Genomic DNA, 22,738 nt, shown 5'->3' with positions numbered 1-22,738 from the left:
AAATCCACACTGCCTTTCAGTTTAATTCAAATATAAGTTTTAAAGACAATGAAGTTGATTAAAATGCTTCAAAGGTTTAGTTAATGTAATAAAACAAAAACAGTGGATGCAACAAAGTGAGCCTTATCTACTCAACACAAAACATAGAACACATGATGGCAGTGAAGAATTGATTTCTCAGGAATGGTATAACACAGCAGGGATTATGCAGTATGAATATGTAACGCAACACTGCTGTGAACATTTTTCTTACCTTTGCTGTAATTGAGAAAGCCCAATATTTCTAAAATCATTAAAGTCTATATGTTTATTTGCTGTAACATACTGTATATATCTGACTTGGCCAAAAAGACCTGTCATATTATTTACCGGTAAATAACATTGGAGGTGATCTTGGTTTCAGCTCATTTTGGTCCTTAGTTCCTGTTTTACTTTGGAAAGTCCCGTTTCTTTTGCTGTGTGTTCTCTGTACTTCCGGTGTCCTCTTCCCTCTCTTTATAAGCTTTTCAGCCTCCTGTTTTGTATTTAGGCCCCATGTGTTTTCAATTCACAACATATCATCTCAAGCACTTTACAGAGACAGCTAACCAAATCATACAGTCAGATTGATTCAAAGTTTTCTATCTAAAGAAAACCAGTTGATTAATTACATTGACTCGTTGATTTGAAGGCAATCCCTCACACCAAGCATGCTTGTAGCGACAGCGGAGAGGAAAAACTCAATTTTAACAGGATGAAACCTCCAGCAGAACCAGGCTCAGTGTGAGCGGCCATCTGCTGAGGCCGACTGGGGTTCAAGGAGACGCTTGGTCTCTTGTTTCACTGATGAACTCTCAACAGTATATATTACTGTACCTTCTGTTTCTCTGCACAGGAAACTGCAATCACTTTGTTGCAAAAAAAAAAAAAAAATCAAGAATGTCTCTCAGACCAATACCAGCTGATCTTAAGTGCCGTCCAGTTTGTGACAGTACTTTGCGTTTATTTGCATATAACCCAGACAGCTCTAATCCGATCACTCAGGACAGATTTCAGGGCTAGTTGTGAATGATCGTTGTTGGTTAGTTTTGTAATTCCTGCCTGTGACCTTTTTTGAGCACCAGTGTGTATCTGGATTTACGGTTACATTTTCTGGATTTGTTGATTTGAGATTTTGGACTCATTTCTATGTAGGCATTGGTTTGCTTTATAAAATTACTCTCTACAATTAAAATCTTTACTTCCGCCTCCTCTATGTTTGCAATCCCCCCCACCCACACACAAAAACACACTCATTCTGACATCGTAGTGAGGACCATATGTTGAATCCCATTGATTTCCATTGGTTTTCAAGCATTTTCAACCTTCTCTATGCCCTAACCTTAAAACTAACCCTAAACCTAACCATTAGCAATGCATACCTCACCCTAACCCTAACCCATTTATATCTTAGTCTTAAACCTAACCATTAGCAAAATAGCATGTGAGGACCGGTAAAATGTCCTCACTTTGCAACAACTGGTCCACAATTTGATCGTGAAATTGGAAAAATAGTCCTCACTCTGAGGGCTAGACAGGTGTGTACACACACACACACACACACACACACACACACCGACACACACATAATGTAAACTGTTAGTTGCTGCATTGCCATTTGTGAACCTCTGATTGTGACGTGACTATGATGATGGTGATATGCATGGTGATTTGGCAGAGTTCACCTATGTATAAATACTGGCCATTTAATGTTTTTGAGTTTTTACAGATTTAAAAATGTGTTTTGTATGTATTATCAATAATGTCTACTATTTACGCTGCATAATCCAAAAACAATTTGAAAGAAAGACTCCTAATGCTATTCACTCCTCATTCAAAAAGATTTTTTTCATTTTTTTTAATAATTTTTGTTATATACTTTTGACAAGGACATTGGCTGTGACACTTTTAACTTCTCTATTTTTCACATTCAAGTTTAATGTTTTTTTTTTTTTTCTTGACTCAAATTCTTTCAGTTATTAGTTTTTTGCCTTTTGAAAACAAACAAACAAACACAAAACTTCACAAAAAAAGAATCACAAATATTTCTGCTGAAAAAAAGTACTTATTTTTCTTCTGATAACTGTATGTATTTCTCTGCCCTTATGAGTAATAAAACATGTCAAGCGCATGCATGGACTGTCACAGCTCAAACACATATACATAAATCTTATGTCGCCTCCATCCCAGCAGCCTGTTTCATCCCAGAGGGCTTTATCAGAGCAATGTGGAGGACTGATTGGAGGCGACAGCAGTAATAAGTGCAGGTCAGGAGGTCGCAGCCCTGTTATGATAAGTAAACTGTGAGGTCACACGTTAAACGGCAGGCGCCTCTGATGGCTGATGATACCTGATAAGAGCAGCTGAATAATGTTTTGTTATTTTAGAAGCTGGAATAAAAATTCATTCAAAAATGGAATATGATTTTTTGGAACATTCTTCAGATGTTGAACTCCGAATGACCCAGACCAGTCAGGGAACTTTAAATAGATGACAGTGTTATTTATTACTTTATTTAATTTATTTAGGGAATTCTTATTATTTTTAATGCAGCATAATTCTTGAATGATTATTAATCTCGTTTCTTTTTTACTTTAGAAGTAGCCAGAATTTAAGCTGAAGATCACAAGCTGAACATGTTGTGTTTTATCAAGACTTTTGTTTGTTAGGAACCAAGATGGCAAAGTGCCCATTGGTTAAGTTGAAATTAAAATGTTCACATCAGTTCACAAAAGTTTACCACAAACATAACTTTTGCTGCATTTATAGTTGTACATAGTTGTAATTCTATTGGAGCATGTATCTGCTGCTTATCTTTTTTTTTTCTAATTTTTCTTTGCATGAGAACTCCAGCACTGTTCGACTTGTTGGGGAAGTGGTAGCCTAGTGGTTAGGGCATAAAGCTTGGAATCCTGAGGTTCTGAGTTCAAGCCCCACTACCACTCTGGCTCTCTGAGTGAAAACCTTAACCCCACACTCCCTGGGCACTGTACAATGGCAGCCCACTGTTAAATGCAGATTTAAATTTCTCCAATGTGAGATCAATAACGTTTAATTATAATAAATGTGTTTATTATTCCATGAAAAGCATCAATGATGTTACATTTTAAGTCTGCTAAAAGCCCTCTGGTAAGCTTAATTAGATTCAGGTCCAGAATTTTCTCTTCAGACGCATGAATGTAAATCACCTCACTGTAGCTCTGGCTGCATCAAAAGATTTTTGTCCTATTGGAAAATATCTCTACCTCCAGCCTGTTAAGGTAAAGCATTCCTACAGCATGATGTTGACACCACTGTGTTTCACTGTGGAGAGCGTTTGTTCTCTGCAGAGTACAGTGCACACTCACTTTGCATCTAAGTAAGAGGTTGTTTTTTTTAACATCTGACCAGAACACCTTCTTTTACAATATTGCTGAGTCCCCTACACAGCTGGAGTTTTATTAAAGACTTTTAATTTCCTTTTTTCCAAATGGCTTTATGCTGCTGCTCTTCCATTAAAATTAGATTTGAGCAAATTAAGAACAATTGTCCTGCCAACATATCTTTGCACCTGAAATGCATTTTATTTTGAGAAATAAGAAATTTGAATATCAATGTGGTTTTAAGTTTTGTTATTCTTAAAAAATTGAAAATCTAAATGGTACATTTAATATACAGTTTGTTATCTTTATAAATAGATCGTACATTTTTTAGCTATGTCAAGAAATTGACCAACATTGCATTAAAGATTTGTGTTGACATGACAAAGGAAAAAAAAAAAAAAAAACTTCAAGAATTTTCATGGTAAATACTTTTGCAAGTCAATAAATGAGCATTTCCCATTCATAAAAAAAAAAAAAACTATGTTATGTTTAACTGTTTCTGAAAAGTTAAAGAAACACAAGAAAGCTGTTCTTCACCTCCAAAGATTTGCAAGCAGAAGTGTGGAAAAGCAGCTGGTCACACAGCAGTAGATGGACAGAAATCTACAGAGACATAGAGCACATTTACAAATCTGGCATAATGCTGATTTCTACTTTTCCTAAAGAAGACTGCTTGGTTGGCAGAAAGGAAACAAGAATTATTCAATCAGCTCTCCCACCACATCCAGATTTGACTGCAGCCACGTAAAGCTGACCACCTAATCCTTTTATCAAACCCTCCGATGGAGTACTCGTGTTGGAAATGCCTGCAGAGAGAAATAATATTAAGGTCATTTCTATCTGTGGTTTACTTTATCCTTTAAAAATAACCCTTGCTTTCCATTTTTTTATCTTGAGACAATAATTACTTCAAGATTGGGGATGGGAAACTGACTGCTTATTATAAATGCTTCCTGCCAACTGAGGAGAATCTCTGCCCTCATCTAAAACAACTATAATAAATGAAATAAGACATATATTAAAATACAGCATTTGTAAAAAGATTGTGTGCCTTGTTCAAACAGGTGAGAGGCAGAGTACGATGTGGGGAATGTGGTGATGACAGGTACCAATAAAATTAAATGATAGGGTGCTTAGGGAGCTGCTTGGATTGTTTTAAGGGCTTTCTGTCTCAAGCTGCCTAGTTCTTGAAGAGAGCATTTCTATATCATCTATACCCTGTGTTGAATAAAATGTATTTCATCAATGTTAAACGTTTACTCTTTATTTCTAACTGGTGAGTTTGGAAATATGCAAAAAAAAAAAAAAAAAAAAAACTCTTATTTTTACTAATCCTTTAGGACAGGGTTTGGGTTTGGACAAAACATTTATTTTACTAACGGCCGTTATGCCTCTTTTGCGTTTTTCGTTCTCCCAAATGATAATGATTCACCATGTGTCAACTTGACCCTATATAAGGTTTTAGACACATTTTCTATAAAGTTATTATAATCCACTGTTTGAACCTTTATTGTGAATACAGTAAATATTATCTACCACCAAGAGGTTGCCTATTTTACTGAATCTCAAGAAATGCTAATTTCAATTAAAAATTTAATGGAAATAGAAACATGTACCCCCTTTTATAGGTCAGTTTAAAAAGTAAAACATATATACAGTTTTGATATACACAGAATATTATACATGTTGATATTTATATACTGTTGATTATTGTGTAAAGCTAAAGGAAGCCCAAAATATTATTTCCCAGATATTTAGACTATCACATAAGATTTTTTTTTTTTTTTTTTTTTTTTTTTATCCTGTTATTTTTGGCTCAACAATGGGTCAGACTGCTGACCTGACAGTTTTGGAGTAAGCTTGGGGTTTATTATGTATTAAAATAAATTGATGTAAAATTGAAAGGAGGGGGGAAAAAAGTGCTTAAAAATGTGACTTACACAAAACTTCCCTGAAAATAATGCTACCATGGAAAGCATGTTGGCATTAAATATTATTAATGAACAGTTATTTTCCAGGCTCAAATTTTAATTGAACTTTAATGCGTCACATTGAAGAAGAAAACTTTGAACAATACTTTTTTGTTAAATATTTGGCACACTTTAAAGCTATTAGGAGTTTTGTGATCAGGGCTTAAACCAAAGCAGTTAGAAAAAGAAACCTGTTCTCTTAACCTGGAATATCATTGTTCTATAAAAACATGGTCTTTAAAGGCCTGCTTTTGTTGCTGTAAGGAGCCAATTAGATTGTGCATCCAACAAATCAAGATCTGCACCTAGTGCTAAAGACTAATGCCATAGCAAATGATTTGATATTCCAAACTGAATACACTACTATGCAGTTTTTGTATTTGTATTAGTCAAAACATAGAAAGGATATCAAGGACTTTTTTTTTTTTTAAGGAAATCCACAAATGGCAGATACAAGCCCCATCAATTTTATTGTTCTGTATTGGGCTTCTGCACAATGATGAAAGATGGTGTTAGTAGCATCATATCGTGAGGAATTTTTCTGAGCATGGATAGAGAATCAGTTTTGTTTATGGAAAGACAATCCTAGGAAAGCAGGTCGAAAGCTTCAAAAAGTTAAGAGTGGGAAAGCTGGATAACAGCCTGAAAAATGCAACCAGTGCTGCAATGGAAGGGTTTAGGATCATGTGTATTCACACCTCACCCTCAGGACTCACTCTTCCTGCATGGTTTGAGCGGTTTCCCTGCCTCTACACAGAGGACATAAATAAAGGGGTTATTAAAAGCCCTCTTCAGCTCTTAAGAGCAGCTGAAGAGGGATTACTATCATTTAATTTAGTTGTGCTGTGCAAAGGCACAACCAAAACATGCAGGGCAGTAAAACCTAAAAAGCAGGACTGAAAACCCCTGGTTTAGGTAAAGGGCTAAATGGCCCAGTCAAAGTCCAGACTTCATTCCATTTTGAAATCTCTGGGGAGACATTCAAGTTTATATTCACACTCTCCATTTGGTCTGATGGATTTTGAGGCATTTTGTAAAAAATAGGTTCAATAGGACTATGATTCAGTAGGAACAGTACTGCCACGTGTTAATTTGCCACTGGGCAATTTAACCATTAATCTGCATTCTGATGTGTAAATGTGTATGATTTGTGTGTTCATGTGAATGTGGCTTTAGTTTAAAGTGGTTTTAAGATTCAGTCGATTTATAAACGGAAAAAAAGAACGCATCTGTAGTTTCATCAAAATGTAAAAGTAAAGAATCATAAGGAATTGACTGCAAATGTTCAGAATTTTTATTTTTGAAAGAGTTTATTTGTGTATTATTATTTGTGTTTGTATGTATATATCACTTTCATTTGTTGCCTTTGTCTCTCATATAAAACCCAAATAGATTACATCAAAGTTCTCTGTAAGGTGGCAAAATGTTGAAAGCATTAGGGAGTATGAAAACTTTTTAAAGGTAACGCGGGGGATGTTTGTCCTTAAAGTCGCTGTGTTGCTGCATTTACTGTCAAATGGGACATCACTTAATATCCCCTGAATCTGCAGCAGTTAGAAAAATCTTCTTGGGTTCAAAGGTCATCATACTTGGTGAACAAAATCAATGAAAGAAACAAACAAAAAACAAAAAAGGGCATCTCAGCAGGTGTATATGTATAATGTCTAAACTAAGTTTTTATTATTTTACTATTGTTGTTTATTGTTTATCATACCATGATGCTCTTCAAAATTTTTATTTTTTTATTCTGCATTATTATTTACTTATGTTTGCTTGTCCATGTGCAGCACTCTCCTCCTATGTGTAAAAACATTTCTTGGCAATGAAACATTTCTGATGACCCTCATTAGAGAGTGTGGTTGTGTAACAATAAGTTGTGCTTTGTGTGAATCAAAATTTGCTCTAGAAATAAAGAACAAAGGGTGTTTTTAATTAACCTTAGGAGGCACTTTGACAGAAAAACAGTTTTCCTTCTGCCCAAACCTCAGATATGGCTTCTGATTCCACTGCGCTGATGGAGTAGCTCATCTTTTGACTTCGACACAGAAGTGCAGTCAGTGGATGCAGAATTTAACTTCCCCTTTCCCATTAGACTTTCAGCCAGAGTGACCACACAGGGACCCAGACCATTTCTCCATTTCTGTACACTGTCAGGTAGAATGATGTGATAATGGGATAACAAGTCATAGTTCGCACTGCACTCCGATGTGCGTGTGTGGGCGCATTTTTATCTGGCGGCCTGTAATCCTCCTCCTGAGGAAAATAAGTGCAGAGTGAGTGTAGGATGGAGAGTCCCAGCTCATATAGTATGTCCTGAACGCTATCAGGGTGATATGAATAGGAGGAGTGAGTGTGTGTGTTTCTTACTTAATAGTGTGAATAGTTCATCTTATCCTAATATTTTATCAGGTGTTTGATTGTTGGATCAAATCAGGTGAATATTGAAATGACAAAACATTTGTGTGATGAAGGCAGAGAGCTCTCAGCATCAGATACATTACAGATACACTATAGTTTGTTTCAATCAAGGTGAGCAACCTAGAGGCAATGTAAGGTAGCAAGACAAGTACAGTGAAAGAAAGGGCTGGATAAAGGAAGCAGGCTCTTCTTTCAGAGTTCTCCATGTCAGCCGTGTAAGAAAGCCGCCAAACCAATAATTTTGTCAAGTTCTTTTTTTAGCCGAGCGGCTGAAGCGTCTTTGGATTGCAACATGTATAAAGGCAGCCCATATAAAGCCATTCACAGCAGTGAATGAGCACGCCATCTGTGAAGCTTTCTTATTTCCTCTTCTCTTTTCTTCTCCTCCTTTTTCAAGCCTTGTAATCAAATTTGAGCAAAATCAAATGGCGGGAGGATAGAAGGAGAGCTGTGGGGAGGGAGGGTTCAATGAAAGTACCTTTTGTTGGTCTGAAACGAGCAAGTAATTTACAAAATGCCCTCCCTTTGTGCAGGGGGCTAAAGGAAGAAAGAAATCAGTAGCTTTTAGAAGCTAGGCCTTGCGCTGCGACGGGCAAGATAATGAAAGCCGCCTTGTGTTTGTGGGCTAGAGAGCATCTCAAAGGCAGACCGGGCCCCGGCTCAGGGTTAGCTCGACTGTTAGAAAAAAAAAAAACACAAAACAAAACCAAAAGGAAGGAAAAAAAGTGATTCTCAGTATGTGTGTGAGTTTGTGTGTTTTGTAAAGAGCAGCCAAACAAGACTACTCTTAGCAGACACTCTGAGGAACAGACAGAGTTGTGGATGCTGAGGAGAGAAGAGTAGCAGATCATCCTTTGCTGCCAGCAACACTTTTGATTCCCTCTTACCTGTTGTCCTGCTGCAGATGCAATTGCAGTGCAACCCCTGTGCTGAGGAGTCTAAAGCTGAGATGAAGATGAGGAGGAGGCGGAGGAGAAAGCATTCACAAGGGATCATTGTGCTGCAGGATTACAAAGTACACAGGATTCAAACTGACTGGTTGTGGGATGACGAGCATCCTTTTCTTGCACGGATTTGCTTAAAGCATTATTTTAGAACATCAGGATGGATTGCTCTCATCCATGATTTCAGGTTAGTAGCAAGTATTTTTTAAAGCACATGAAATCTGTTACTATTTATTAAATATCAACTTCAACTTGCTAAATGATGAAGAGGTGGTTGATAATGATTCAAAAGCTGTGAGTGTAAAGTGTCCTTATGTGTGGCCTGCAGATTAGTTCCTGATTTCCAGCGATTGGACTCATACCTGAAGTGTTGCCCTGTTGTAAAGAAACACTGGTAAGTTCTGACAGAACAGGTTCTCTGCTTGTCTCACACATTGTCAAACTGCCCTGTAGCAGCTGCAGCTGAAGTATCTCTACCTCTCCTACCTTTCTCACTCTACCATGGGTTTGCATGCAAATTTCTGTGAATCTGTGTGAGATTTTTAATATTCTGTTATATCCTGGTTTAATTGATTGTACATTCATGTAACTTGCTTATTTAAAAAAAAAGAAAAAGAAAAATATTTTTATTTAAAGTGGCTTTAAAAATTGCCATTAGAGGCACTTACCATTAAAGTTAAATAACTTTTAGTCATGCAAACAGCTGCAGCGTGATTTTTAGAAATGTAATAATTAACAATGCTCTAAATAAAAGCGCTAGAAGCTACATTACTTATCCCTACTGTAGTTAATCATCTCAGCCATATAATTTAACTTAGTTTTGAAGAACCTAGTAAAACTTTAAATGTGAGGGTGTATTATAAGCTTCCAATATTTGGAGTTATTTTCATTTCCTTTTGGACTGTCACTGCTATCAACTTACTACTTAACAAGCTTTGTGTGGAACAGTTGGGTGTGATCCTGACATGGGCTCTGTTGCCTCTTCTTGGTTCTGCTTTAAACATAAGCAGATTAAACAATAAAAAGTTATTCAAAGTCTGTCACAGAACATGGAATCCATACATTTCCACAGGGGTTCATCTGACCTTGCATAAGGTATAAAATATAACTGCAATATAAATTTCGTCATTCTTTCCCGGATGAGTGGAAAAATATGTCGGGATCAGTGGAAAGCAGCGTAGTTACATATGTCTGAGACATGGTGAAACTTTGGTTTTAAAACCGTAAAAGCAGGTAAAGCTCTTAAATGTGTCTGCATGTGGTTTTTAGTTGCACTCTAAACTTTGATGTGACAGGATATTGTGTCCTATAGCTCTTTATCACTGAAGCAGCAAAAGTTATCTTTGCAAATGGTAATTGTTTTAGCTGAAAACTGCAAATGAATAAACAGGCTGCATTACAAAACCTCCTGGTTTATAATGTTAGCACAACAAAACAAAACATGAGGATTTTTCTGTCCATTTTTATAAAAAACAATTGTCAAATGTTTTTATTTCAACATTTAATTTCTACATTTTTAATCAATGTAGAAATGGTCAGATTAAATTTGTCGATACCCATTCTTAATTAACAAATACTGGATGCAAATTTTAGAACTTTGCATTTTGTAGAATTTCAAGCCTTTTTGGGAAACCCTGCATGGTTTTAGGGCACAAAGTTCCCATCCAGCTCAGGCTGGATTGAAGAGAACATTTTGAGGAAAGAATTGGGGGTGATGAAACAAAATCTCTCTTCATTCTTTATTATTTTGACACACAGTTAACCTATATGTTTCTCTGTGATGTTTGGACAAAAATGTATTGAATTAACGAATTTCAAGGTTAAAAACCTTTTGTTTTTAACCTACTGTTAAAGATTTCCAACAGTAATTTAATTAATATACTAATATAATTAGATTTTTGCTTAGCTGAGTTTCAAATTTTCGCTCTTACTTTACTTTTGAATGAAATAAACAAACAAGCAAGCAACATCCAAATAAGCAGATCTCTCTGTTGGCACATTAGAATGTCAAAATTTGCACTAGAACAATAACACGGCTTAAAAGTAATTGAAAACAGAATGAGTAAATAAGCTATCTCCTTCCTGCAACGCTTTAGCAGACAGTCCCAGTCTGTCGAAAGGGTCACAGTCACTTAGTCACATGACATGCATCATTGCTTTGATTGTTGCCAACAAATCACTGAATTCCAGACTCAGGAAATTAAAGCATTGAAGATAAGATTTAAATGCATTAGTTCTTTATTAATAATTCCAGCAGAGTAAATTCTAATTTAACAACAGTTTTTTAACCTGTCTTTGGTCTTTAGGCATCAAAACATTAATAATTCTCCAGTATTTCGAAGATACTTTTAAATCCTACCTAAAAGGCATACATTTAAAAACCACTATCTGCTTGCTGTAGTGGTTCTTGCATAAACTACACCTCAGTCAAGCTCATACTTCTGTCCCAACCAATCAAAATGTGCAGGAAGACATCAAAGATTACTGGGACGGATAAAATGCTGTTTAGTCCCACACAGTGAGTATAACCTTTTTCTTTATTCTAAAAGAGAAACAGAAAGTTTCTGCTTGACAACAGGCATTTAAACATTAACTCTACAAAATTTGAACACTTGCTTAAAAAAAGTTGTATATATTTTTAAAAAATCTATTGCATGTGGACCTACTTTCTAATACTCCATTAGGCCGCTGCACATATAGCCCTTATCAAAAAAACATTCCTTGCTTTATTTGGGGGCCTGTTTGGCCTTTTACTTCAGGTTTGAGCTAGATTGATATGAATAATTCCTTCCTGTTCATTAGTTTTAAGTTTTGTTTTCATTGAAAGAGTACTGATTGAGCTTCATGATAATCACAGTATGACAACATGGAGTGAAAACACAAATTTTTGATATAGCAGTAATGAACAGAACAGATAAAACTCCTGCAAAGGCTGAGGTTTTGATGAATATTAAAGTGTAAAAAAAGATCTTTGTTCAGCAATGACTGCAGTCCCAGCGGGCGGGATGCTGAGTTATACATAGCACCTAAACCTGTCTGTACAGAACATTATCAGAAAGAAACACTGTGTTTTTTTTCCAATTTGATATTTAAAAAATACCTGTTCTGATTAAAAGGTATAACTGAGGGGAATGATCCCCTTTTTGTTGTCTAAAATAAAATATTGCTTACTAATTACATTATTGCTTACAAGTCATAAAATATTCCTCCTTAAAGTCAATGGTGCTTTTTAAAATCTATAAACCAAAAGAATCATGAATTATTTTTACATCCATCTGCTTCATTTCCTTCCCTCCTTCCATAGATAATGTCATTTTAAAGACCACTGGAGAAGCCTCTCTATTAAACTTCATGGGTTATTACTCACAGCTAGGTTAGCCATGTGTTGTGACCCGTACAGCTCCCTGAGGACCCCCTCTAATAACTTCTAATGGGCTGTTAAAGTAGTGGGCGGAGCATGAGCTGCTTAGAACTGGATGGTCTGGTTCCACCATCCAATTATAGCTCATTGAGCAGGAGTGGCTGACGGTTGAGTTCGTCTGTAATCTGTGAGCACAAGTGTAGCCGCACCTGTGTGTGCGTCTGTGTGTGTCTTGCTCCTCTTCCTTCCAGCCAGCTGTGTGTCGACAGTCATTAGCCGCAGCAGCTAGTCATTAAGCCTGTCATTTTCTCTGTCTGTTAGTTGACCCCTCTGATTTGGACAGTGTCTGTACTTAACCTGTGAACTCGATTTTTCTGCCTGGCTCCTCATGAGGAGGGTGTGTTTGTGGAAAAGGCTGTGCTGGAACAGCTGTGCTGCTCAGACTGTTTTTGTCAAATACAGCTTACAGGCTTCACTGCTCTATGTGAGCTTATAAATGTGAATAGATTTGACAAAAATGTTTGACCAAAGAAACATAAAAGAAATGTTGATATTTTTTCTGTAAGTGTAAATATAAATTTTTAAGCTTGCTTAAATAAATGGCCATTATGATGTTGAGAAATGTTCAGCTTGGTTTCGATGTGAGGTAGTGGAGGCAAATTTTCATTGCTGAGTCCTTGCCTTTGTATTGTGCAACATGATGGCGTAAAAGGATGAAGCAGCCCCTCCAGGGAGATAGTGAACCTGGAAAAGCTCTCTTTTATTTTGATTCCTGATTGTTTTATGTACAACAGGTTTATAACATCAAGCTTGATTTGATTTGCTGAGCATGAGAAAAGTCACAAATGCTATCTGCTTCTCATTGTCAACACTTCTGCATGAAGGAAGGCATGATCCTACCATGTGCTTGGTGGTGTTTTTTTCCCCCACTTCTGTGAGTAATTTGAGCTCTTCTTACAGTAAACTAAATATTTTCTGTCCTAAAATATATACATGACTAATTGCAAGGATCAGTTACTTAAGTTTTATGTAAAAAAAAAAAAAAAAAGGACTCGGAAAAGTGTTTCGTCTGCATGAATTTCTTTCTTTGTAATCTTGTTGTTATTTATTAGTATTTTTTATTCTTTGAAGTCTTTTAAATAACAGAACTGGAGCATAGCATTTATCTGACAATGTCAATAATAATAATTATAATAGAACTCTATTAATCTCACACTGGAGAAATGTACCTCTGCATTTAACCCATCCTCTTGGGAAGCAGTGGACTGCCATTGTGTGGTGCCTGGGGAGCAGTGTGGGGTTAAGGGTCTTGCTCAGGGACCCAGAGTGCAGGCTGTGGGGATCGAACTGGGTACTTGAAACCGCACTGCTCTAACCACTGGACAAAGAAATGTGCACAACTAAGCAGAAAGACACTGCTGGGAGTTGAACCCAGAATCTGTTGAGACAGGCACTTTGACCAACTAGGCCACAGCGCCCCCTACAATTATCATCCACAATCTGGTAGTTTCCTGGACATTTTCACATGTTCAGACTTAAGGTCTGATAGCTGGATTCAGAGTCCAGAGTGATAAGCCATTACACATAGAACCCCTTTTCTAAACATGAAATAGAATGTTGTGATCCTACATTTACTCAGTGGGTAGCCATTTTATGCAATACTGTTTCACTGACTTGAGTTGTTCCTTGGATGACAACTTTTGCTTTTATTTGAGGGAAGAATTATAAGATAAAGGGGGGGTTTAGGTACTCTACCTTCCTTTGTCCTGTAGATTTAATAAATATTCCACCACAGCATCACATCTTCCAAAGGAGATTTTCTCAGTTATTTGCCTATGGTGTAATGCTTAGGAAATATTAAGCTGCAGCTTACAACAACAAACAAGAACTTCCAACTTCCTTTGGTGTTCAATATCTAGTTTATTATCCAACAGTAGATTAGAAGTCCTGCTCACACTACTTCAATGCGACGAGTTTGGGCTTACTGTTTCTGTTTGGCGTAGAGATCATAGATTGCTTGCGTCAGCTGATTTTTGGGATTGTTTTCCTTGTACCTTTAGAAGTGATGCAGTCAGCTAACAGCACTGGTGCCAAAAGCATTACCATAGAGCAGCCATGTGTGACCATAATAGTTAGGTCTGTTAGGGCTCTCATTACATTGGGAAAGACCTGAGAAAAAGTCTTTCTTCTCATTGCTTTTCAAACAGGACAAACAGTTAAATCTGCTTATCCTCTTCTGAGTTCTTACCTTTTTGATATCCTTACTTTGAAAACCTGCTACTCTTTGAAATTTTACCAGGTGTATACCTTTCCTCTCATTTAAACACCCTTCTGACTCCTCAAGTAGTGGGATTAACCTTCCACTACTTTGTCTTAGCTGCAGCTCTGTTGGAGCCCTCCTGAAACCCTGCGAGCAGCGATACAAGCTGAAATTAGGCAGCTTTCTGTCCCAAAGCTGGCACATTAATACAGCCCTCACCTTGGCCTGCAGGAGCTCCGTTAGACGTTCAGCTAATCCAAAACCCAGCAGAGTCAGTCAGACCTCTTCTTTCCTTTGTCTTCTTCTGATAAGCTAATAGGGATATATAGAGGTTAGGTGAAGTTTGGGTTTCCATGGACTTGAGCCTCAGACACATACAGTGGTGACCAATGAATATCTCTGTAAATACAGTCTGGCTAAAGAAACAGATTCACAGGGGTATTGTCTTAAGAGGATGAAGTAATGAGAGGCTTACAGAGTTGTATCAGTGGACAAAGATGGGATGTCTCAAATGGTAATACCTGTTATCTTGATATGACACATCAGCTTGGCCCTTGAGCACATGAGGCAGAGCTAATATTCTCTTTTGTCTTGTCCTGATAAGCTAATGAGTGTTACAGTGAAGGGTCATGGGAGTTTAAGAGCTGCATTAGTGGACAAACCATTAAATCTCCTAGTTAGGTTAGGGCAGCTTTAGCTTCAGGTGTTGAAACCAGGGGTTGTTTCATGATGATAAGAAGATGAGTTGAGAAGAGAGGCTGAGGTTAAAATCAGACCTCTTATATAGAAGCATTTATACCCACAGGTCTTTGTTATACCTGCCAAAGTTATTATGATCCAATCCAAATCCCAAGGTTTCTTTTTTTTTTTAAATACAGGTAGTTTGAACAGCATTGAGGCACATTCTTTGAACTTTCTAAATCAGAAATTACTTCAGATCTGTTCTTTTTGCTTTTTGCTCCTATACTATTTACATTTCATACACAAAGTTGGATCAATCCATTTATTTGTTAATAGTGCTGATTTGCAGGGATTGGGGAACTAGAGGTTTGGCATTGTCACAGTCCATCACAGGGCGTATATTATTAATATTTAGCATTTTGTTAATATCCTCAGTCTTTCTACGTAGTTTTTAATTATGGTGTATTACCCCACTCTAACCCAAATAATTTAAATGTACAACATTATGTTTAATTTTATTATAGGAATTTGGCCTCTCTCTGCTTCTTATGTCTATCTTTGATGTAATCTTCTCCACACTCTGCTTGATGTTGCTTAAAATTTAAATATTCTATGATCTAATTTTAGACTTTATATCTTCTTGAGGAACTTGCATTATAAGAGAAATTATAATAGTATTATTTTTAAAAATGAGAAAACGTAAATTATATTATAAGATTCAATTATCAGACATACAGTTTCATGTGTAAAGTTCTATTTTTAGCTTTGGTGTAATCACCGGATACACACATGTCAGACCGCACTTTTGCAACATTTCTTTGAAGTTGTAATCCTGCCAGCAAGATCAAGACGCCCATGCACATGTCCTCATCAATGCAGCCTTAGGAGAAATTCAGGCAAGGAAGTTTGGATATCTTGTTTTTATACCACCGTGACATCTCAGGAATTATGTTGTGGTGGGACTCCTCCTTTACTTGAAGGTTTCATGAAAATAAATAAATGCTGTGCATTCTCTGAACTTTTTATATTCTCTGTTGCACTTAAGTCCTTTTTGTTTCCTCCTATGGCAGGACCCAACAGGATTTTTCTCGAGTGAGTGAATTTTACCAGTAATGCAAAGTTTTTCAAGATTCTGTAGTTATAATTTTGGAAAAAACCTAAGTAGTTGCTAGAAAGTATACCGATGTTTGTGTGTGTATTTATGCACAGCTCTGTACTTCCTTGTGGTGCTGAGGCAATATATCTGTCCTACAGTACATCTAAGTATCTGCCAGCAGAACAGTACCATACAGAGAGGTTTTACTGCACCTTGACTTGCAATACCAATGGCGTATTACTAGCCTGGCCAGCCTGCCTGAATTACACAGAGCAGGATTCAGTATGGTAAACTGCTGCTGACTCTGGCCAGATCTGCCATGTCTTGCCCAAGGACACAACAACACTGAAAGCTGGAGACGGGGTTTAGACCGTCAACCCATCGATTTCAGGACAAACTCCTGCTACGACGCCACTGTAGTTGTTAAAAAGGTGCAACAAGCCCCAAAATGACATTAGATTTTTCATCTATTCAAAAATACTTTTTTATTGATTTACATATAATCACTGCTTGCTTTACCTAACCTGACTATGAGTGAAAAGAAAAAAAGAACAATTAATATTCATGAACATGGCTTCATGACTTTGTGTTGTTTATGAATCATACTACACTTTTGAAGTATTTAATCCCTAATAGAGACCAAAAGTGATCCCATTGTGTCATACTATGATAAAACATGAGTTTGCTTTTTTGGCAAACTTAGTTTCAGTTATCCAGCAACATTTAATAACAGACAAGATACATGGATTAGAAAAAAACAAAACAAAACAATTTTTAAATTAGAAATTAATCAGTTATGAATTCAGCCTGGCTTTATGGATAACAAAAGTGATAAATGTTTTTGCTTTAGTGACTTTAAGCATATATGATAGCTGCCAATTTTGCTTTTCAAAGTAGATACATTATTGTCCAACTCTTCTCGCCATGTTAGAAGACCTGTGTCCATAAGTAGACTTTTGCAACAGCAATAGATTTAACTTTTCTCCAGTCACTCCATCAGATTTATCTTTTTTTTTTTTTTTGTTTTTTTTTCTTAGCTGTTTCTTTTCTGCGTACTTTGGGTTACTATATAGCTACCTTACCTTAACTCAATGCCATCTAAAAAAGAGCCAGGCTTTTCTATTGGGGAAGAGAAATTATGATTCCAAGTTGCCCAGTTACCCAGAACATCATGATAAAGATATTAATTGACTGTAAGAGATATTCTTTAATGAAATGATATGGTGTCTTCACTTATAAATAAGAAGGGTGCAGACCTTCCAAGTTGTTCTACTTTTGTATTATTAGATTTATTAAGATGTTTTTTCAGATATACGGTATATGAGATGGGCTTTTGTCTTCCTTTTGGTCAGTAGTGGTTTTTATCTTGCAACTCTACCTTAATGGCATCCCGCCCAGGTTGAACATTGACTTTAACTGAGGCCTTTATCTAAATTATCTAAGAAAAGCTCATTCCGTAGGTCATAAAAAAACCCAGGACCATATCTAGTTTGTTCAGTTCTCTGAAGACTCATCGTGTTTCTATGTTTTTTCAGTTTTCAAATAATATGAATTTTAATGCTGGAGTCAGAATGGTTTACAATGGCTCTAACTTTTTTCACTGTTCAATGTCAATATTTTTTTTCATTGATCAATGCATAATGTGTTACTTTTGAGATGTTTTAGTCAATTTAGCACAATTAGATAGACTATATTTAAATGATTTCTTGCTTCCAAGTCTTGCAGCAAATGGATGTAGAAGAGAAATCTCAATGAAAAAATACTTCTTCAAAGCACTGTACATTCAGTAGAGAAGTAAACAGAAATATTACCAAACAACAGAGTTTAAGAGGATGACCTGCCAAAACGGCAAAAATAATACCTTTTTCTTCATGGATTTTTAAAGATTATTTTTCAGCATGGCTTCTTCATGCAAACACCATTAAAGAGATACATTTAAAAAAAACATACGTGTTGGCCTTTTAGGATTTTTTTTTCTCTCCAAGAAATTGTGTTCCTAATGACATACCAGCTGAGGGGCTGAAAAGACCCATACCTACTATTGATTGGAAGGTGTGTGTGTGTGTAAGGGTACAACTCACTTGAATTGATGTTAGTATGTGTCCCTCTGTGTGTATGTGTATATAAATGGCTCTTCTGGCTTCAAGGCCTTGCAGCTATGTTACACACGAACATGACATGCACACACATGCAGAGTCACACACACTGACTAGCATCCTGTTCCGCTTTTAGAGCCATTACTGTCAAACAGCTGTTAGCATGTCAGGAGTAGAAGTGTTGATGGAACACAGCAAAAGAGGACGAGCCGCTCTGGGATAAACGGTCAGGGCCAATAAATAGATAGATGGATAGATAATTGGATGTAGAGGACAGTGGGAGGGGGATGAGCAGTGGGTGGATGAATGGCACCACGGGAGGAGGGAAAAAGGATGGGTGAAGGCCTAGGTTAGAGGCCTCTCTAAGTGAAGACAGATTGGTGCGGGTGTCGAAGAGGAACAGCCGTTTATTTGGCAGTCAATTATCAGATAGACCCGGTGGCCTTGCAGTCCAACAGCTGCTGCACTCACACTGTATGTATCTTAGTTTAAACCGCTGGATCGGTATCAAAAGATGGAAAACTGGAAATACTTGGTAAGACTTTGGAGAAAAGTAGCTTGCACAGAATTTCAGTTTGTCAGTTTGTGTGACAGTGCTCACAAATATTCTTTGTGCTGTTTTTTTTGCTAAAAAAAAACAAAAAAACACAGTGGCTTCAGTTTTTTTTTTTTTTTTTTGGACAATAGTAAGAAAAGTTTTTATTGTCTTTGCCAAAGTCATCTTTAATAGGAAAATCTAATTTTTCCTATTTTGATGAATTACTAAAAGAAAATAGAAAGGCATTGATTACTAGTTTTGCATTTTCTTAACACAACAAAAAGATAAACCAGTAAAACGTTCATCTCACTTACATTTTGTGTGAAACTTTGTGGAGATGTTAAGATCATTATACATTTGTATTTCACCCAAAGGAATACATGTGATCACATTAAGGGGGGGAATTTAGGAAACTATGAGAAATCACTCTGAGATTATTCACTTGCAATGAAAGATTTATTATTGTTAAGGCTCTTTTACTGCTGGTGTTATTAAATCCGAACAAAATCTGCTTGGTCTTCAAAGACATTTGGAGAAGAATTACTTTGTTGCAGGAAAAAGAACAGTAGAATAAAGAAAGCACAATTTTAGCAGCCGAAGAAACCTTGATCAACCAATTATGCACAACATAATAGAGAAATTACCATAAACATTGATCTATCTTTTTGACCACAGTGGACTGCATGTTCTGTAAGTTTCCCTGCTTCAGTGCTTTTGATTTAAATCACTAAATTACTTCCTTAGTAGATGACCATGGTCTGCAGAATTTTGATAAATATTGTTTCAAAGTAGTGTTAAAAGCAGAGTGATATCCAAATCAGTGTAGGACAGTAGACTTGACCCTCTCAAGAACTTTGTAGTGTGTGTGTATGTGTGTATGTATGTATATATATATATATATATATATATTTTTTTTTTTTTTTTTTTTTTTTTTTTCCTCACAAGTCAATAAAAAGGAAATGTAGCCACAACAGTGAATGCATAAGTAAAAGGGAATTTAAACATTTTCAGATTGTCTGGCTATTTGATAATGCATAATTAGCAGAGCAAAAGGTAGCAAAAGCACCATGTATGAATGTGTTTTAAGGAACAGCCTGCAGTCTCATTAACCATTGTTCTTTTTTCCTATGGCTGTATTATTTTCTTTTAGGTATCTGGTTTTACAATTCCAGAGAAATTTAACAAATCAAAGTCAAGTCTAACATCAGGAAACCTGTCAATCAATGTCTGAAATTGCAATTATTCTACCGTGTCTTCACCATGGGAACATAAGCAACCTGGCTGGTTTCTATTGAAACCTGACTCTATGGCATCATGTTTTCGATGCAAAAAATACCCCTCCCTGTGCAGTTAATTATTACAGCTAGAAATTGACAAGGAGTAGCTACATGGTGAGTTGCACCTCATTCTGTTATTAATTCTAGCTTTTAACTAATCTTATTTTTAACTTCATTTTTTTATGGACTCTGTAATAATTTAATAATCATAATTCCAATCCTAACTTTTGTGGAAAACGAGGGTGCTTTAAAATCCACCCTGTTACATTGTGTCATAAAGTGTCCACAGATGACGTGAGCTAAACTGAACTGAATCAAATGGTCCAGTTAGAGTCCAAATAGGGTCCAGTTCATATGGCGAAGTGTGGCAGTCAAACTCTGGTGCAGATCAAAGAAGCATACTCTGATCTACCTAAAAACATTGGTTACAGTTTATGCCACGGTGAACTTAATGCAGCAACTGAACAACACAGGACATTTTGAGAAAACAACAGAAAACGGCACGAGGAGCCGAGGAGAAAGGACTCATGGTTAAAAACTCTGATAGAAATACAACATATGGAAGCTTTTTACAAGAACAATCAAGAGTTGGAGCTTATTAGTGGAAATGTCTGAGACTGTGGAATTCAGTCCTACGGTTTAGCAGTACCCCACAGTGGCACTTTCCACTGACACATAGTGAACCTAAAATGACTTTTAAATCCAATCAAATTCAATTCAAACATTAAAATAATATACCATACATATTTTTAATATGGCAATCAATCAGGATGAATAGTAAATTATGTACGTATAACAAACATCAGAGGTATCGATAGGGTTGGAAATAAAAGTAGTTTTTTTTTAGTTCTCTAATTGCTTTACATCTTTTAAACATATAGAGAGGTTGGTATAAGAGCTGCAACAGAAATATAGGGGTATATCTGTATGCAGTGATGCAAACTTGAACATTTCCTGATAAAATAGTTCAGCAATTGTTTTGGAAATTTTATCATCACAAGTTTAAACGTATTACTGTTTTTATGAGTTGTTTTCATCACTTACAAGGATATGATGGAATCAAATTTCCCTTGTAATTAAAGCCAAATAATGTTTCCGTATACCTGCTCCTGATGGGGAATTTTTTGAACAGATGTCAGTGAGTGAAGCGGCCTTGCAGACAATGTCGGAGGAGTTGGGTTTTCATTGGCTGCTGTGGGACTCGATGATGAAGCCTCATGTGTGCTATTCAACATTTAGCCTTGAGCTGAGAAACTACACAAAAATGGAGTTTAAAAAAACATCCCAACACACACATAAACAGAAACACACACAAATTGACATGATTGCTCCCGACTGGAAGAGATACATGAATAGATGTGTTGTCCAAACCTTTAATTTCTCCATCAGTGACAGCCGGGATGAATCCAATTTAAGCAAAAAACAGCATTGAGTTCTGAGAAACTGGTAGTAAAAACATTGATGGCAGAGTGACATTTAGACACATTCAGACAAATAAAAATCATATGTGGCTCAAATGGAACATAAACATTAGGAGATATGGCATAATGTCAACTTAAAATGTTTGGAACAATGAGACCTACCAGAGTGTTATAGAAGGGACCGTCTGACACATCACAGCAAAATCCTCTAAAAGAAAACTTCTGGTCTTATAAATGCTGTGTGTGAGCCATATATAAAAACTTGTCACTGTCAAAAAAGGAAGAAAAATATTCATATTATCCAACATATATTTAGGAAACTTATTTATTACTAAAGTGGTAATTATTATTTCACATAGTGGTTTGGAACACAATGCACACAAAAACAGGAAATTGTGGGACACTGTTCGCATTATTTCCTGGATACTTTAGAAATGTGTATAAGAAATGTTCCCATTGAGCTGGAAATTAGGGAGAAACCCATAAAAAAACAGGTAGACTCTGTCCATGGTGCTGAAAACAAGGCATCTCAAACCAGAACATATTTTTTGAAGCTCAGTGTATGTTAGAGACATAAACTCAGTGAAAAAACACAAAAACCAAATATATTTTTATTTATCATTTATTTATTTAAAAATTAATAAAAAATAGAAAAGAATAACTCATCAACATCCACATCTAACTTGTCATTGTGTTGCCATAGTAGCAAAGAGGGACAACATTATTATTACTGTTATTCTGGATAATATTATCGTTGCCTGACTGTGAGACCACCATTTTGAAAAACTGGGTAGAAAGAATATCTTAATTTAAAAAAATTTTTTGTGGAAATCTTTAAAACAAACCTTGAACCCTCAAATTTATCTGTATCAAATAATGAAAATTGAAAGAAAATAGAAAAAACATTCCAAGAAAAAACTGTTTATTATTTAGTTAAGCAAAGACCAATAACATGCAAATTTAATAATACTGCTCATTCATATGAGCTCTAAGTGGCCTCATGCTGATTAAACATGCTAGTCTTTCAGCCATTCTTTGGCATTTAAAGATTCATTTCTAAAATCCTAATGAAAGTTTTTTCCAAAAAGAGCACAATCAAAATGTTTTCAATATTAACTCTCTTTATACAACATCAGTTAGCTGCACACAACATAATTATTAATACAATAGTAATTCATACATACACGTCAGAGTGTAATACCAGGAAGGCAAAGGCTGGTATTTTATACTTTTAGGGTGACGGGTAAAATCATCAAAGTCTAAACACGTTAAACTACATAGCACTTAAAAAATCCT

At 36.1% G+C, this 22,738-nt stretch overlaps 1 protein-coding gene across 1 annotated transcript in view; it reads left to right on the top strand.

Moving 5' to 3' along the window:
• LOC107095762 overlaps positions 1–22,738 on the top strand; it is a 198,737-nt gene that overhangs the window by 2,630 nt on the left and 173,369 nt on the right. The window contains exons 2-3 of the mRNA XM_015392030.1: positions 8,673–8,899; positions 9,041–9,106. Of these exons, the coding sequence (XP_015247516.1) occupies positions 8,673–8,899; positions 9,041–9,106 (293 nt within the window). The remainder of the gene's footprint in view (positions 1–8,672; positions 8,900–9,040; positions 9,107–22,738) is intronic.

Source organism: Cyprinodon variegatus, unplaced genomic scaffold (assembly GCF_000732505.1).
Source record: "Cyprinodon variegatus isolate N-32 unplaced genomic scaffold, C_variegatus-1.0 Scaffold571, whole genome shotgun sequence".
NCBI lineage: Eukaryota > Metazoa > Chordata > Actinopteri > Cyprinodontiformes > Cyprinodontidae > Cyprinodon > Cyprinodon variegatus.
Note: the sequence above shows the minus strand (reverse complement) of the source record. Positions and strands in the feature narration are given on the sequence as shown.